This window comes from Pezoporus occidentalis, unplaced genomic scaffold (assembly GCF_034315485.1).
Source record: "Pezoporus occidentalis ecotype Australia unplaced genomic scaffold, CSIRO_AGI_Poc_V1 ctg183, whole genome shotgun sequence".
Classification (NCBI taxonomy): domain Eukaryota; kingdom Metazoa; phylum Chordata; class Aves; order Psittaciformes; family Psittacidae; genus Pezoporus; species Pezoporus occidentalis.
The window spans coordinates 789,531-807,591 of record NW_026913673.1 but is presented as its reverse complement, the minus strand read 5'-3'; the positions used below and the strand labels follow the sequence as shown (position 1 = coordinate 807,591).

At 42.3% G+C, this 18,061-nt stretch overlaps 1 protein-coding gene across 7 annotated transcripts in view; it reads right to left on the bottom strand.

Moving 5' to 3' along the window:
• NOS2 (nitric oxide synthase 2) overlaps positions 1 to 18,061 on the bottom strand; it is an 86,280-nt gene that overhangs the window by 58,647 nt on the left and 9,572 nt on the right. For 2 of the 7 annotated variants that reach the window (XM_062615660.1, XM_062615659.1), the window contains exons 1-19: positions 12,734 to 13,031; positions 10,896 to 11,181; positions 9,550 to 9,717; positions 8,518 to 8,611; positions 7,968 to 8,090; positions 7,729 to 7,877; positions 5,769 to 5,934; positions 5,399 to 5,490; positions 4,870 to 5,011; positions 4,315 to 4,454; positions 3,864 to 4,038; positions 3,100 to 3,201; positions 2,287 to 2,481; positions 2,014 to 2,096; positions 1,561 to 1,705; positions 1,203 to 1,307; positions 986 to 1,035; positions 717 to 891; positions 145 to 277 (exon numbers count right to left, since the gene is read on the bottom strand). In XM_062615660.1, the coding sequence (XP_062471644.1) occupies positions 145 to 277; positions 717 to 891; positions 986 to 1,035; positions 1,203 to 1,307; positions 1,561 to 1,705; positions 2,014 to 2,096; positions 2,287 to 2,481; positions 3,100 to 3,201; positions 3,864 to 4,038; positions 4,315 to 4,454; positions 4,870 to 5,011; positions 5,399 to 5,490; positions 5,769 to 5,934; positions 7,729 to 7,877; positions 7,968 to 8,090; positions 8,518 to 8,611; positions 9,550 to 9,650 (2,170 nt within the window). In that variant the 5' untranslated portion in view covers positions 9,651 to 9,717; positions 10,896 to 11,181; positions 12,734 to 13,031. Of the gene's footprint in view, positions 1 to 144; positions 278 to 716; positions 892 to 985; positions 1,036 to 1,202; positions 1,308 to 1,560; positions 1,706 to 2,013; positions 2,097 to 2,286; positions 2,482 to 3,099; positions 3,202 to 3,863; positions 4,039 to 4,314; positions 4,455 to 4,869; positions 5,012 to 5,398; positions 5,491 to 5,768; positions 5,935 to 7,178; positions 7,297 to 7,728; positions 7,878 to 7,967; positions 8,091 to 8,517; positions 8,612 to 9,549; positions 9,718 to 10,895; positions 11,182 to 12,733; positions 13,032 to 18,061 lie in introns of those variants that run through there. The other 5 variants (XM_062615657.1, XM_062615654.1, XM_062615658.1 and 2 more) reach the window with 5 other exon arrangements.

Below are 18,061 nucleotides of genomic sequence, written 5' to 3'. Positions count from 1 at the left end.
GCAATGTCTTTTTTTTCTCTGACCACTGCACTTCATTACATGCATTCTACCACCTAGCAGGACCAATGTCACTGTATAAACCTTTCCAGTTCAGACCTATCTGAAGCAAAATGGACAGAGAAGGCGAGACGTGGGAGGTAATACCTTTAGTCAAGACCATGGTTTGAGAGTCATGCACTATCCTGTAATTCTTAGGATCCCAGCTTTCATCAGAGGTATAAATCTCAGGCAACTGAATACTGGCTTTGCCCTGGATGTTGTAAATGTCACAGGCAGTCTAGAACAAAGAAAAAGAATGCTATTCATAAGGATAATAGAAAAAAATCTTAGTGCTGCATTGAGGAGAACTCAGTGCTAATTTTATTGATTCTATTGAGTTTAGTGACGTGACAGGGATTCAGAAAGGTTCCACTTCTAGACCAGTATAGCTAAAACCCAATCTACTTCCAAAACTCCTGATGTTTGATGCTGAATGTTCATCCTGAACATTCCACTATCGCAAAGGAGCTTTATGTGAGTATCAAAAAATAAAGAGAAAAGGGGCCCAGTTCCCTCTTCAACTTGGGCAAGCAGTATAAAAAGGGGAGTTCAAAACTCAAATATAAATCCAGTTGTTTGCTTTCCTTCATTCCCCCCCCATTTTTATGGAGGCCAGTGAATACTGAAATAAAAGGAATGAATGAACAAACTAAAATATGAGCTATTTATGTGGTCACCTTGAATGCAGAGACTGCCCATGAGCGAAAGGCTTCTTCTTGCCCACCAAGTTCATCTCCTTCACCTATTGGAGTGAGCTGAGAAGCCCCAAGTTGGGCCAGTTTTTGGTCAATGGTATGAGCAAAGGCACAGAACTCCGGATACATGCTGGAGCCCAAACCAAACACAGCGTATCTGCAGGAGGAGATACAAGAAAGACCACTGTGTTATGCTAAATGAAATGCAAAAGGACTCAATCACGTGCAAATCAAACAACAAAGTGTTCTACCTGATCTTTTTTCTCAGTGATTTCAGGGTGAGCAAGGAGTTCTTCAAAGTCTGTATGAAAATCCATAAAATACTTCAGGTTAGAAAAATACTCTGATTTAAAATAGAACTGAGACCCTGATCTATATCTTTCTTAAGTACATGGGGTAAAAGAAAGGGTTGTCTTTGGTCTTAGTGTTTGAGTTGAGCCCCATACACACTTCTGAGGTGAATATTACCTTTCCATTATTTGGAGAACCTCCATTGCCAAAAGTGCTGGTAACCACTAACAGAAGTGTTTCTTTTTCCAGGTCACGAATGTTGTACTCATCCATGCACAGAATCTGGAAGGTATAAAGCTCATGAGAAACTGCTGGCAGACATAAGAACCAGCATTAGATATCCCTGGTTGTCAGATGACCACTGACCACGTTTACAAGGTGCAACGTTAAATTAATACAAAATCAAAGTCCCAATCCAACTTGTATTTACTGAATGTTCAAAACATAGGTTTAGGGAATGAAAAGGCTTGCAGAAGCTGATGACACCAGCCAAACATCTTCCTCCATTTAGTGTGGATGATTAAGGCTTTCTTACCTTGGTGCTGAAGGCACAGTTGAACAAGCTGCACAGATTGTTGGCGAGTGTTTCAGATTTCCCAGTCTCTGTTGCATAGATTACAGTGACCTTGGTCCTGGCTGCCATCGTTCGTTGCATGAGTGAAGATGCAAAGAGGACAGCCCTGGGGAAAAATAATCACACACAATTCTTTATATAAACAGTAATTCAAATTGACTCACAACCAAGCTAGGAAATACTGAACTTGAGCGTGGTTTTACCTTGGAAGATTGTTCAGAAGCACTAGGGATAGCCCTGAGTAAGAATCTTAGATATTAATATTACCTAACCAAGGCAGGTAAGCCTATGATTCAACAATTCAAGTGGTCCCCACTGTAATTATTAGTATTAAAAAAACAACCAAGGTGAAACAGAAACATCACAAGAACTGAAGAGTTGGACAAAATGAGGATTCTTATTTGAACAACTTACTTGGCCAAGATGCTAAACTTGATTTCCTTTTTCTTTGGCCTCCGGGTCTCATCATGCCAGACATGTGTTTTCCATGCATCCACCTTTAAAAACAGGAAAAAGTTAAGCTTGAGGTAAGAAATGTGGAACAATAAAAACACGATGTGTATTTATGAATCTCTCTGGTGAGCTTTCATTAACCAGGGCTTTTCATTTGGATTTCGGAATGAAATATTATTGTATCTGCACTGCTGAAGTTGGCCACTAGAATCATCGTTTTTGGCTAATGTGTACCTGGTAGTAATAGAAGGGAGTGAGGACATAGTTCAGCATCTCCTGATGGAAGACAGGAGTTATGCTCCCTGATATGGGAGGTACGATCCACACCCAATCAGCTGGGCAGCCTCCTCGTGCACGGTACTCATTCTGCATGTACTTCATGAAGGACTCAGCAGCTGAGTGGTGATCCATGATGGTCACATTCTGTTTCTAGAATTGCAAAAACACAGACATACATTAAAAATCCCATTCTGCTCCTCTTCCTGATGTACTCCTTTTGCTTTGGTTACTATTTAAAGGACTATATTCAGTGCTGGGAAATAATTACTATCAGCAACTACGATACAGATACAGATAGAGATGGACCTTTGATTCAGGACTCTTAGCCCCTCCCTTTTTTTATCACATCAGCATTTTACCTCTCCAGCACTGGAGCACACGCTGAAAAGCCCTGGATTCCTTTTTACCCATCTTTCATATTGTTATGATATGTTAAATAAGCTGTAATGGCAAATAAAAGATATTCATCCAATAGCTTTACATAGATTCTGAGACTTGTATTAAAAGGATGAGCAATTTTGCCCTTCACTTCCTTTTCTTTTTCTCTCTTTTCTGCCTTCACCTGAGATTGTTTTCTGTCAATAACAGGAAATACAGATTCCTCTGCTTTCCCAGGTGTAAATCAAGAATAACCCTTTCAGAATCATTTGATAACCTCCCTTGAGCATTGTCCACTGGCACTGTATTTGTATAAAGCTGTTATAAGTGAGAGGAAAAATAGGCACCCAATAGTCAGTGTCTCTCCAGATACCACACTCGTTGACTTACTTGGAAGCTGTAAAGCACAGCCACATTTATCTCTACAACAGCTCGGTCTTTCCACAGTGATGAAAGTTTGTTTGTTTCCAGTCCCATTCTCCTCCCCACCTCCTATATGTGAAAAACAGACAGAAAAGAGAACAGCAAATTTATTATGTGGGACTTAGACCTCATGATTTCTCCACCTCAACACACTAATATGCAGGAAAATGTACTGCAGAAGGGGGAAGAGGTAACTTGAATTATGAGTTTGGTAAAGCAGAGAGTGATTTTCTCCTGGACTAAACAGGTTAAAAAGTGGCAGTTTCTGGTTATAAGCCATCATTTTTAATTCGCGTTGGTGAAGTGCCCAAGACCTGCAGTTATCCACCAGGAATGCCATGTCAACAGCAGACTGGAACTGACAGAAATGCACCTCTGAGAAACGTCAGAGACCAGAAGTCCTGAATCAGCAGGACTCAGGGTCAAATCAGGGAAGAATTCCCTTTGGACACCATATTCTGTATTTTTTACAGCTGCAGGTTCGCCATTCTATCCAGCTGCTTGGAACAGACACTGTCAGGACACTGTAAACCAGCCACACAATCTGGCATGGTGATCTGGGCAGAAGTTCAACATGTCCCACAATAACCGGGGTGTTGTGTTAGATTAGTGCTGAAGTGTGTGATGTAAACACAGCACCCGACCCAGCACAGGCTGACGGCGTCTCTTCTCAGAAGCCACCACCCACCAAGTGTGATCACAAACCAGCACACCCCCCTTCAGAACGTTACCTTCAGGATGTTGTACCGCTGCACGTCGCAGAAGTCCCGCACTCCAATCTCTGAGCCCATGTACCAGCCATTGAAAGGACATGCAGTGAACTCCACGCCTCCCACCTCAAGCAGCATGTTGGCGACAGCAGGCAGCGCATACCACTTCAGATCTAGCTCCTTAAACCATTCATACCTGTTAAACAAGCATTTTGATCACTTTATGTGTCTTTTCCCCCTTTAGGCAATACCCAGAAAAGTCCAGGTAGATAAAGAGTACTAGCTCTAGGAGAAATGACCTGTGAAGCACAGTCTGCAAAAGCTCAGAGCAGTTTCCCTTTACAGTGTGGTAACTGGGTCTCTCAGGACTATTTACCATCGTCTCACCCTAACAAAGAACTCATAAAATGACTGATAACCTGCCAAGGTGAGGCAGAGGCAGAAATGCAATTATCTAAATCTTGCTGCTTACTTTGGATGCTCCATTGGAACTTCGAGGACAATTTCTGGCGGGATCTCAAATATTTCTGGGTCTTGGCCGTTTGCTTGCAGAACAAGGGGAACTACATCAAAGCGGCCGTATTTCGGCTTCCACCCAAGCTCAATGCAGAGCTGTAAATAAAGAAAGTACATTTTGGGGGGTTTTAGGTTGGTTGCCCCCCCCCACATTCAAAGACAAAAGGATGTTAACCTTTAAAAGGTAGCTCTAAAAGCTGCTGGGGTAAATTCTAAGTGGTAAAGGTTATCTTTCTCATTCAAACAATGTTGAGGCATGTTGTTCAAGTACTAACTGTGTCCCTGACTTAAGGGAGGCATTAGCTCACCCTGTTCTGAGGTGAAGGGGAGTATTCTTGTATCAGGATTGCAGGAAATTATTGCTTCAGCCTGCACCTAAAACCTGTGGGGCAGAACATGCCACTGACTCCTCACCACCACATTTCCCTCCCCTCTGCATAAACATGCAAGGAAAAAGCATAAAAGACAGATGGGTCAGACAGAGGGAAAGCAGCTGGGGCTCTGTATGTACCTGTGTGAACTCCACGCTGGCAGGGTCTCCGATGACAGACCCATCTGGCATCTGATACCCAGCGTATCGGATGAGCTGGCTGTTCCAAACACGGAAATCGTGTTTCCCATCAGTCCTCTGGGGGAAGACAGTGATGGCTGATCTGTCCAGAGAAACAATCAAACCCCCTTACAGCACAGCAGCACACCAAACGCATTCTACTTACTGAGGCAGAAAGTGTTGCCAACAGCATTTACTTTATATTTCTGAAACACCAGTAGCAAATCATTCCTCTTCTCTCCTCACTGCTCTCAGTCTTCAAATCATCCCTATCCTTCAGGAATTACAAAAGGCTTTGCAACATGAGCCATGAAAGTTACAGATTTTCAAGCTGGTTGATGGTACTAGAGAGGAACATGCAGTACCAGGAGGAGAACAGCAGAAACAAGTTGTCAAATATTCAGATAGACCATTGCAGGTTTTAGGTGGAGTTCTGAATCCAGAACTGGATGTGAACTCTGTTGTTTAAAATGAAATTGAAGAGATTTACCTTATATTTCCATTGTTGGTGGCATACTGAATATGACGACAGAGATGTTCAAACATTTCCTTTGCTGTTTTACAATCACGTGCATCAAACACCTGCAAGTTTCCAAAAGAAACATAGAGGAAAAAAAAGTGATTTGGAAACAGTAATGTAAGCTTAGTATTTTCCTTATGCATTTAAGGAAAGATTAAGGAAAGAAGTAAAGTGAAAAATGTCAGTGTTTCTCAGTTTAATTGCAGCTCCACAGGTATCTCATGGTACGTACAGGAGGGAGCAGTGTCCTCAGTTGAAGCAACTGCCATATTTTACCAATACGTGCACAGGCCTACAGCACATCACTATTAAACCCATGATGTCCAGACTCCTCGGTTACCTGTAGATTGGACCACTGGATCCTCCCAATGCACCTGGGTGCATTCCTCCAGGCCTGCTTAGCAGCAAAGATCAGTTCCTCCTTAGTCAGATGGTAGGTTCCTGTTGTTTCTATCTCCCTGGTCACTGTTTCCAGTCGGGCCAGGTGCTCATCTATTTTTGGCTTTCTGAATAGGAAACAGACACACAAAGACACAATGAGGACTTCATTGCTTAGATCTGATCTAAATTGCAGACGTTCTCATTGAGTTCTGGGTCAAGAGAAGCACAGGCATTGTTGAAGCCATAAAGTTTTGGAGTATCCTTTTGCATGAGATGACTTCTACTGACATCACTGATTTTCTCTGCCAGAATGCAGGTAGAGCAAACTTCTGGGGAGGGGATTGGCACTGACGTAGGTTGAGATATGATTGTTATCAAAAAGCAGGGGTTTTCTAGCTAAAGGGATGAGTTGAGTGCATAGGACTGACTGAGGACTGCTGAGAACTGTTCCTGGCTTCAGAATTTAGGAACTGCCCTTATTGAGGGCAAACAACAGAGCTCACTAGTCTAATGAGGTAACTTAACACAGTATTTAAGCAGCCTCACCCCCCTTTCACCCCCCCAGCACATACATGGATTGATCAGAAGACTTTCTGTGTAAGTTTTCAGTTTAAATTGGGTTTTCTAGATTAGTTTGGAAAAAAATTGTCAAATGACAAGCAAATGAACAGCGGAGAACAGGCTGGCTCCAGCCAAAAGTGGGATTAGAGTGACTGTCCTCTCAAAGTTCTATTATTTTTACAGGGACACAGGCCTTCTGAGCAAGGCAAGTAGGATTTTCATTCCTAAAGGGAAGTGCTGATTAATTCCTTTGTCAGTGAAACCAACTCTAAAATTCTTTAGTTGATAACAGAGAATGAAGTCAAAATATTAGGAAATATTTATCACAGCACAGACAAAAATCGTTTTGTTGGCTCACAGACACAATGAAAACAGCCTGCACTGTCTGAGAGTTTCACATTTGCAACAAGATGAAAGATCAAGGGCAAGCATGTAAGATAGTGTAAATCAGTGTGATCAAATAGCCATGAGCAGAAACACAGCAATGTGCAAATGTAATACGCTGGCGAGTGAGTACAGCCTGTGTGTAAGACGGACTTTCAGAAAGATCCACATGGAAGAAAGCTTTGTAGAAGGAGTTCAAAGTGTCTAAAGAAGCAGCTATTATGTGGCTGAGCCCCTTTGAAAGTTTGATAATGTTTTACAATAGGATGAGCAAACACTGAATTGTCAATTGAAAGCTCATCATGTGAAATGGCACTGCAAACTCTTGGACCTCAACCTGATGTTCCAGCTCTTCCTGCAACAAGATGTCTCTGCACCATGCCCATTTTCACCAGAACAAGCCTCTTCTGAAGCTACAGCGCACCTCTCAGCATGCTCAGCAAGCTTATGCTGATGATAGCACAGAGTAAGGTTGAGAAGCAAGAGACTGGCCTTCCAATCTTTGGCTAAAGCCTTGAGAGTCAAACAGAACAAAAGAACACAAAGATACTTGGAACAGCACAAATGAAAAACATTATGCACATATTTCACATCTAGGTCTGATCTGAGTAGGAGCTAATCCCAACAACATCCACTGTTAAGGAAACAGTGACATTCTGTAAGAGTCCTGACCAAGCTGCTTATTACAAATGATTACATAATGTAACACCCTGAGAAGGGAGAGGGCTGAGGAATGCACTGTGCAGAGTTCATTCCTGTACTCCCAAGGCTGCGGATTGGCAGACAGAGCATATGAAGTGCAATAATAGTTTTCTTTCATTTTCCTAATAGTCCTTATCTATTTTTTGAATGCATGCTATGGAACAGGATGGTCACCCATAGCCATGAGGAAACCCAAGCACTCCCCTACAGTCTCACAGACTGGTGGGTAGGGAGAGGAGTTTAAATGAAAACTGAAGGTAAAGCTGCCTTACTCTTTAAATGAATTGTAGTACTGCTTGATGAAGTCTATTGCCTGAGGTAAGAGCTCTGCTGGTGGAACTGGCTCATCTCGAGTACCTCTCACCAGGCCCTTTGGGGTCATGAGTGCCCCTTGGCAGGCTTTGGTCCGGCAGTTGATAACCTGAAAACCAAGAAAACGTCAAAACCCAAGGCTGCACTCTGTATCTTGTCAAGGTTATGAAAAGCCACTGTTCAGGTCTCCAGATCTTACCTCCTTCGCTGTCAGGTGCAGTGTGTCAAGAAAGCTGGAGCCATTTTCCAAGTTTCTTACTTTTACATGTCTTGGACATCTTGATACTTGGTTTGAAGCTTTGATACCATTCTGGGAGGGGTTCTGGACAGAGAAAAGATAAAAACACTTCCTATCTTCAGACCTACTGAATATCTTACAGCTTCATTTTAAATTTGCCATTTTAAATTCACTTTAAATCTGCCACTGCAAACACCTTTATAATTTCAGTAAGGACTCTTAATAGTCACAGTCTCACAAAAACAGTGAACCAGACTATTTTAGAGAAAGGCTGGGTTTTCAAAGGTGAATAAAGGAGCCAGGCACTTCAGTCCCCACCGGGTCACCTCCCTCCCTTAAGTCTTACCAAAGCTCCTTTATGTGCAGACAAGATCTTGCATCCAAATATCTCACAGCAGTCCTAACCTCATGTAACTACAGTCAGTCCTCACAGGAGAACTGTGAGAAGCTTTGAGCAGCAAGCACAACCCGTCTGAACTGTTATTATCAAACAATGATGATAGAAACAGACCTCTCTGCCATCAGTGGCCTTTGCTGAAGTTACAGGTGGCATCTCTATCCACTTCTTGCTCAGATCATACAATTTGGCATCGCCATTTTCTAAGCTTTAAAAGAGAGAAAGACAATTCAGTATAATGCAATGTACCAGTTTTTGTTAGTTTTACCTCCAGCATCAGTAGAGGATGCTCAGAGCTGCCGCTGAAAGATGCACTGAGTCCATCAGCCAACCAAGCAGCATGAGGGGTGGAGTGGACTAGAAATCAGTAGTAAAGGTATGATAACCCTTTTCAGATCACTATGTGGAAAGAAAAACAACAGATATGGCCTGGAATGGTAAAGGTTGAGTATCCTTGCTGTAAGCTAAACAAAGGACATCTGTACAATTATGATCTGGCCAAAAAATACTCAGAGGAATTAAACAAAGAGGTTGAAATCTTTGGGAAATGTGTGAAAAGAGCAGCTAGGTCCAATCTCCAGCCCATTAAGCAAATAACATAGTTTGATATTAATTTCCTTTTGTTTCTGCATTAAGCCTTACCTTCTGAACTCCTGCTTTTCAATTTGGGTAGGGGAATGGGCAGAGAAAGAAACAAAATGCAACAGAAAACTGAAATAAGTAACAGCCTGAGAACTGAGAGATTCAACATGAATGTGTCACTTATTTTATTCAGTGTCTTGTAAAAACAGTATAAACATCAACTGAATTAAAGCATTAATAACCACTCTGCTAACTTTTACAGCAGACACATGCCTCCTAAGTCCTAGCATACGTGAAACCTTCCTAATACACCAAATAAATCTAGAGCTGTGAAAGAGAAAGGAAGATGATTTATTTCCTCAATGACTGCATAACCTAGACACAAAAGCTTAAAGTACCTGACCAAATCATCACCACCCAGCGGCTCCCTGGGACAACTGTTCTTTGGTTAATATTATTGCATTGGAAACACAGTACAGGGCTGCAGAACCCATGACACTTAACATCTTCCTTTGCCAAATGGAAGAGAAACTGAAACGGTTAAAAGACGGTAAGAGATCTTACCCGTGGCTCTTCCTATCCACGTTATTATTGATGTCCTTCTCTGCAGAAGACTGGCTCTTACCAGCACGAGGTCTGAATGCAAACTGCCATGGGCACAGCATTGTGTATGCTTTGTTTATGGTTTTAGTTCAGTGCTGAAATCTTGTTTTGTGTGATGTGGAAACACTTCTGAGGAGGGAAAAAACCCAACAAGGTCAGCTTTTATCTAAGAAGGCAACTCTTTAAAACTGCTCAAACCCACCACCTAACAGACCTCATGTAGTTAATATCCTGTTTTTAAAACGAAACCTGCTTGACTCAGAGGACTGATGCTGAAACTGCCAGCTCTCTTTGTAATGCTGCAGCCACACCTCCTTCTGAAATACTGCAAGAGAATTTCAGCTGTCCCACAGGTGATAAACCAGCAAACACCAGTGTCTGAGAAAACCACACATGTGCTTTGCTTGTATGAAAAACACCCTCTGACACTTGACACTTTCTTTTGTAAGTTGTGTTTTTCAGAAGCTCCCTAAGGGTCATTAAACCTTCTGTAAATTCACATCACTATACGATAGCTGGGAAAAGGGATGAAAATTGTTGCTGTTATTCTCATAGGTCTGTAATTCAATCAAAAGGTTTTGCAATTTATTGATCTGCCAGAGACTAATGGAGCTCTGAGATTCTGTATTTTGTAAGATGTATACGTGTATTTAAATAATAGAAAGCATTTACCTAAGAATATAAGAAGGTTAATGTTATTCATTTTAACATACATTTTCTGATAGTTTCTCATCCTACAATGGATTCTTGAATTTGAAGAAAAGGAGCAGACTAGTTCAGACAAGGTAAAGCAGAATCAGCCCCAGCAGGTTCATAGCACAAATCAAAATCTGATGTTTCCAAATAGTTAAAGAAAGAAAATATACATTGCCATGTATATACAAATACACACTGTCTGTTACTCCAAGTAAAAGAAACAGTGTGCAATGAGCATTTCTCTACGGTTACAAAATAGGAACAAATCTAAATTCCTATTCTGCAATAAAATACTGCAGTGTGCCTATACATTTCTGTAAAACACAGGGAAAGAGAGAAGGAAAAAACAGGGAGAGAGAGAGAGAAAGAAAAAAGTAAAGACTGAATGAGAGAAAGAAAAATCAGTAGAAAAAATAATAAGAAAGATTAAAAGTAAAAGTAATAAGAGGAAAAATAAAAATCATAACAAAATAAACAGAAGAAAACCAAAGATGAAGACCCCCATTTTTCATGCATTTCTGAGCATTCAGAGTAAGAACTTGTTCTTCGTGTTCTCCACAACATAGTCCTTTAAATAATATTTTATAACATTACCTGTTACATGCACAAACCTTCAAATCAGCAGAAAGGGAGGTAAAGTTTCCAGAGCAGCAAAACAGCTGGAATAGAGCAGGAAACTGATTCCAACACTTCACTCCTAATACAGAAAAGTAAACAAAACAAGACAATTTGCCACATAATTACTCCACCTGTGAGCTGCAGCACACAGTGGCAAACCCAGCACAGGGACTCGGCGCTGTCCTACCGTGCTTTGCGAAGAACTTCCCCAGCCCTGTCAGGAGATCGTCTTTGCTGTCAAAGTTCCTTCCCTTTAATCTCCCGGGCTCTGTATCTCTCCTGTGAGACAAATGCATTTTATACGTGAGGACCATGTATGCAAAACAGCAGAGTGAGGCTACACACGGGTAGTGGACAGAAGGGGAATCCCAAAGTGTGCTGCATTTCCTTCAGAGCCCAAGCGGCGTGCGGCTGCTTCTCTATTACAAAACATGCATGATGGGAGGAGGGAGAGCAGCCACCGGTGTTTGGTGTTGGGAGCATCTCCTCCTTCAGGCTCAGCATGCTGTAACCTTTACCTCTGTGTGCTCTGTGACAAGGACACCGTATCACACTGAGCAGCTTTTGCATCCTGACAGGCAGTGTTAAAATAGGGAAAAACAAAGGAATCCTTGAAGCACTGTTACAGATCTCATCACCGGATGGCTGTTCTCCTGCACATCAAACTCACAGCTGTAGAAAGAGAGTGAGCAACCTCAAGAGAAACTTTACAGAACCATAGAGCTTTAGGATATGGGCCAGTAAAGCACTTAAACATTATATTTATACATTATAATTGATTCTATTAGAATTGATGATTGATTAGGACTAAGGACAGGTATTTTAAATTTTACATAACATCCCTTATTTTCGATCATGCGTCTTTCTCAATATTTTCCTCTCCAAAACTCCCTGTTCTATCTGTTGCTGCCTGAGGCTTGTCCCTTTGTGCTTTTCCAACGTACTGGAAAAACTTGAAGGAAACTGCAACTCCTTGAAGTCTAAACTATTCAAACCATGCTGCATGTGTGAATGCCAGAAGGACAGCTAGATGATGGAGACAGCGTTATGTAACTGACTGACAACTTCAGACAGCACGTGGACACTCACGCATTACAAAACCAGGTTTCTCCCTGAAGCCTGAAAGCCACAAGCAGCCCTGGAGCCAGGGCTGGCACAGAGTGCTGCCAGGCAACTGTGGACTCCGGAGTGCTGTGGTGTGGCAGGACACCCCCAAGGATACCTGATATTGCTCATGGATGTTATGTATGAGCTATCATACATAACATTATCACGTTACAGACAATTCTTAAGTCCGCTGACTAATACAAGGTCAAAATCCTCACAATGACTAGAAAAAGGTTTACAGGTGCTGATCAAAGATCTATAGAAATAAGCTATAAAGCTTCAAGAGAAACAAGGAAATGCACACGAAATATTCATTTGTCATATTTTCAGTGGACAAGCTTGGGCAAGGCATTTTCTTCTTTCTGTGTCTAGTCTGTCTATTTAAAAAGTCAGTGCTTGTATAAAGCCCTCCTAGAGCTAAAACCAGGTTATGGGTACACGTGTTCAGGTGTGAATACACTGTACACATCCCACCCAGGGTTGCTTGAGATGAATCTCTTGAAAAATAGACCAGAGTTTTCTGTAGTTTGAGCATTCACCTGCTTGTATCAGCCCATGCTCATGAACGTTCTCACTCCGACCTGTTTTATCTTCACATGACGCCCTTCCTTGCACTGGAATTATCACTTGACATCCCTTGTTTAAAATACTCCAGACATCTAATCAGTGGGCAGGAATAATGCGTGAGCTGTGCGTGACCCAATGCCATGCTACAAACTTTTACCTTGCTTCTGACCCACGACAGCTCTTCCCAAATCATACAGGCAGTTGTAATTGCTTGATTGTGGGTACAACCCCATGTATCTCAAGGGTCAAATTGAAAGTGCTTGAGCTGAAAGCAAAATTCAGAGTTCAAAGAACAAAGTTACACTCTTCTTTGTATTTGCTGTTTTGTCAGGTTATAAAGATTCTATTTGCATCTTTCCCTTTCTTACTAGATCTGAACTCTCATTTCTACAGAACAGGAGGAATCTTAACATCTAGTACTTTAAAAAATAATGTATCTTAGAAATTTAAGTGAATTATATATTATATTATATTATATGCAATAGTTTCTAAGCTTTTATTATTCAGCCTTTTATTTCCCTGTGCTTGGAGACTGCTGAAATCAAGCAAAGGCTCTGTAGGGACAGCATATGAAAAATCACATTTGGAATGACCAGAGGAGAAACATCTTCTTTGCATTCAGAGAACAGCTTCATCATTCCAGTTTTCCAAGCAGAACCTGCTTTTTACTCACCAAACTCAACAGGAAAACTCCCTTTGTATAACACCACCAAGAGAGCACAATTAATTCCTCAGGTGGAGCCAGAGATTACCTAAACACTGACTGTCCACTCCTTCTACAAATACACCACACTGCTTGGAAAGTTCTTCCCACAGAACCCCAATCCCACACCTATTTCCTATTTTTGCACAGCCACTTCTGCCTCTGCCATAGCAAAATGCAAGAACTAGCTGCTTTTCTTGCATTAACTTTGATGAAAGAGGTGCCCTTTTGGAGCAGAATGTCTGACCTATTCAACAGCATTCTGACCACGCTGTCATTTTGACTTAAATTGTGTTTTGCTTCTGAGAATGTGATGGTCTGTAGCCTCAATGATAAGCAAGTCATATTCTTTGTCTGACTGCAATATTCTGCATCAGCTCAAGAAGTTCTATCCTTAAAAACATTTAAAAAACAACTGTTTGTAGGGTTGCTCCCTAAGATCAGGACACCTTGAGCCTTCAAAGAACTATTACACTGAGGCAAAGCTGATGACAGCAAGGGCTGATTTTCCTGACTTGATGGAACCCTAAAGAGAGGATGCTCAATTGTCCCACATCTCATAAATGACAAGTGATTTTTTCTAGCTCCCTTTTCCTATCCAATCCAACTATTTTCTATGTGAGGAACCTTCAAGATGATCTTTCAGAGACATCATATATGTCATCACAAATTCAAAATAGAACCTTGCAGGCACCTAAAAGTACTTGGCAGCTTCTAAGATTGGTGAAGACGCCCCATGCTCCTCGGGCGATAGGGATGAAGCACTCTGCATTTACAAACTGATGTCTCTGCTCCTTGAGCATTTCCTTTTCCTGTGGAAACCTACTCTGCTTCCTGCTTTAGCCCATTTCATTAACTTCCCTGGCTGAACAGGAAATTTGGTCCTTAAAGTACCAGTAACACAGAATCATTATAAAAGGATTGAGAAGGACCCCACAGAGCACTCGCTCCAGCACCCTGCCCATCAGCAAGGTCAGCTGGAAGGAAGATATTTTTGAGCTACCAGAAAACAATTCCAACTCAGTAGAAGGGGCAGGAGCTGCCCAGTAACCTGGGATGAGACACCAAAGAGTAAGAGCACCAGTCAAAATGGAGCCAGGTCACAAAGACTATTTACAGCTCAGAAATGAACTCATGCTTCTCAGTAAAGTGCTCGCTACTTCTTTCACGTAGCCACTGTGTGGTACAAATGACTTCACTGATTTGGTCCATCAGGAACATTCATTCACTTTCTATCCCTTTCTGGGCTGCAGTGCTGCTTTCTCAGACTTCAGTCACATTTTCCAGCTTGCTATCACTTAACGGCAGGACAGGCATCATTTCCCAGCAACACTTCAGCATCTACTACATCCTTCAAAAGTTATTTTAAGACAAGTTTTGTCTCTTTGTGCTGTATCCAGTGCCTGGTCCAATGGGGCACTGAGCCACAGGAAACCTCTCTGCACTGTTTCAAATCCAAGGTAAATAAATGCATAAATGATGACAATGGTGAGGGTTTGTGTCAGGGTGGTGCTAGACCTGGGGCAGTATCAACACCTCTCAGTTTGCTGGCGACCTTTCACTGCTCATCCAAAAATGTTATCTGCAAAAGAATGTATTTCTAGTTCCCAAATTTCTACACTAAATACCAAGTGTACCAGAAATAGTACTGCTCACTGTACTTCTAAGGACTGTCATGTATTTCATTAACTGCAGCATCTTCTTCACTGGCTCCTTCATTTTGAAATGTTCTTTATCAAAAGTGGGGATAACAACTTTCTGTCAAAAGCAAAACTAAAGATTCAGGTCTAGGCACTTAAGTGGGATTGCAAAGCTACTGTCTGGACTCCTTTTTAGCTCCTGCAGATTTAAGATAAGAAAAGCAGCAGCCTAGGGCTGAAAGCAGTGTTTCGTTTGCCACCTCCGGAGCTCAGCAGTGTAAGATCGCATGGCAAGTGACGACTGGGCAGAGTGGAAAATTTCAGGAACTGAACATCTGCGGGTGAAAACGAAAGCTAAGGTCAGGTTCAGAGCGCTGTGCCAGTAAACTCGTCCCTTCCTGTCTGCTTGCTGCAAGCCAGGCCGAGCCCAGAAATGCAGTAATAACAGAATCCCCTCTTCAGGCACCCTCTTCAGAATTCCCATTGCATTTTACAGACATGGATGACAACGTGAAGGAGGGATGGAGCAATGAGACACCCAATAACCGCATTCTCTGTGCCTGGATGCACGTTCTCTCAGGCAGAAGCGACTTCTGCAATGTTCTGACTCAGCCCTGGGCCCCTCAACCTCAGCCACAGCAGCAAAGGCTTGTTACCAGCAGACTAACCTTGGCACTTGACTGGGCATAAACCCAGCATCCTGCATGTGGCTGTGTGCCCCGCAGTCCTGGACAGAATGTCAGCACGTTTAACATAACCTATTGAAGATGTCACTGTCCAGAGCATAAGGAAAAGCTGGTGTGCGGAGAGGGACAATGTACAGAGCACTGATCTGTAGTCCTGCGATTCACAGCATTCAGCTTGTGGCAGCAGAATGTAAAGATGACCTGCAGATTGCCACATGCACAGAGATGTCTTGCTTGAGAAATAGCAGTGAACTACAGAATTTCAAACGTATTCCCATGCAGTAAAAGCACAGTCTAAGGAAGAAATTCCAGTTTAAGTAACAGGGCAGTGGTTGATGTCAGTGGAAACAGTCCCTAACCACGGTGTGAAGGAACACACAGCCAGTTGTCACATTATTTCTCATAGGGATGTGCTAGATATATCATCACAACGCGTGTCCATAGAAACTGTTCCAAACCCCGTGAAGCTGAACAGAGAAAGCTGAAGTTCTGGAGGGTGATTTAGTCACTCTGTAAAAACCCTGAGTAGGGTTCTAAGTCTCTGTCACCACAGAGAGTGGATCATGTTCTTCAGCTTAACAGGACTTGAAAACTTACCTGCAAGTCACACCAAACAAATGTTTAAAGTCAGTCTGGGCAATGATAAAGACACTTAACCCAAAATTCCAACACTGATTTCTGCAACGTGGGGCGTTTGTTTCATACCTTTTATGTAACTTTCTCCTAAATGACTGATTTCACGTTAGACTCAGTGTAATTACAAAACATGGTCCATGTCTTGCATGAGATAAGAACAGAGGCTCTTTCTTCAGAGTTTGATGATCTCTGAAAAACATTATTAAGCCTATTGGGAAGTCCACCGAAATCCCTAGAGCCTGAGGTTTGCATGTACTGCAGTCTATTTCTGCCTTTATTATGGTTCAGGAGCACATAGGCAGAATAAAATACTGAAACTCACATTTTTGCTTACTACTAAAATGCATAACACTCAGGATAACCTTAGGTGCAAACAGAAGCACCAGTGCTCCATCCTGGATTAAGGAAGTAGGAAGTTAAGTCATTATAACATTATTAATGATTTTAGCTGTCTCAGGAAATTATCAGAAAACAATCAGAAAACATGCTCTCAACTCCCTTTTTCTCCTCACAACACAATTCCTTCACTGTAATTCTCTTGGTTACTGCAGAGCCACTGTAAGTGTAGGCAATGACAATGTCCACAGCTATTTCTTTCTCTTTCCTTTAGGGACTGTGCTGAGGACTTCACCTCTGGGGCTCTGACTGCCTGGAAAGATGCTTCCTCTGCTAAAGCCTCACTAATCCTCCTGGCAGCCTCTCCCAAACCCTTGGATGTGTATAGCTGAAATTTGCCGTGTCCTCCTGTACTGGACCCAGAGGCTGTGTTTCTCATTCTGTTTGATATCTCTCCCCCTACTCATCTCCACACCGGAGTGCCTTCCTGACAGCACGTTAATACTGTGCGCTGCTGTGCACACTTTCAAAAGACACTGATCACTATCTCTGTGACTTGGGCCAACAGAAATTGGTCTTAGGCACAAATTCAGACATTGGTTGAATTTCATTCCCAAACCCAGTGTTTGCATTCACTGCATCCCAGCCTGAAAGTTCTGGCTTTGAAGAACACAGACCAATTGTGATACCCAGAGAAGAATGGATCACCCAGCTCTGTGTTTCCTCCTTGAGGGACAACCATGAAGCTGAGCTTGAAAGGAACACAATCAGGAGGAAATAAAAGCATACTCATAAACCATGTTGCCTTCTCAAAGCTTCCTTATCTGTGTCATTTAACCAAAGGGTTTCTTCACAAAGCAATTGTGAGACATTTTCCTTCCATAAAAAGCCTGAGATGTTGCTGGGCTGCAGAACCCTGACACGAATTCACAGGACATTACTAAGTCATTATAAAGAGAGGGTACCTCCCTCCTACTGAGCTCTCTGCAGGAGCAGCTCATCTGCTGAACATTGGGAAAGGACCATTGGGCATCTACTCCAAAACAGTCCACATCAAATAAAAAGAACCTATTCCAAGCCACCTGGCCTGCAGACATACTTTCTGCAGAGACTACTTTCTATCAATTCAGACCTTTACCCAAATCTCTGGTTTTCTCTCCCTAATTGATTTCTTACAGCCACCAGCAGGGAACTTTTCTCAAGAACTGCCCAGTATTTCAGTGTGGACATTGTCCCAGCTGTTTATCTGCTTGATAAGAAAAGGGATTAAACGCACAGGGAGATCAAGAAGGAAACAGCCACAGGGACATTTCCCACATCTAGAAATGCTCAATCTCAGTCATTACTGATCAGCCTTTTGTACCTGCCCTGGCTGTGGTTTTGCACTATTGCTAAGCCCTTCTCCAATGGAACAACAGGTCTGGAAATGGATGTCTGAGAGCAGCTCTGCACAGCCTCCTCTTCCAGCAGTCAAGCAACCCAGC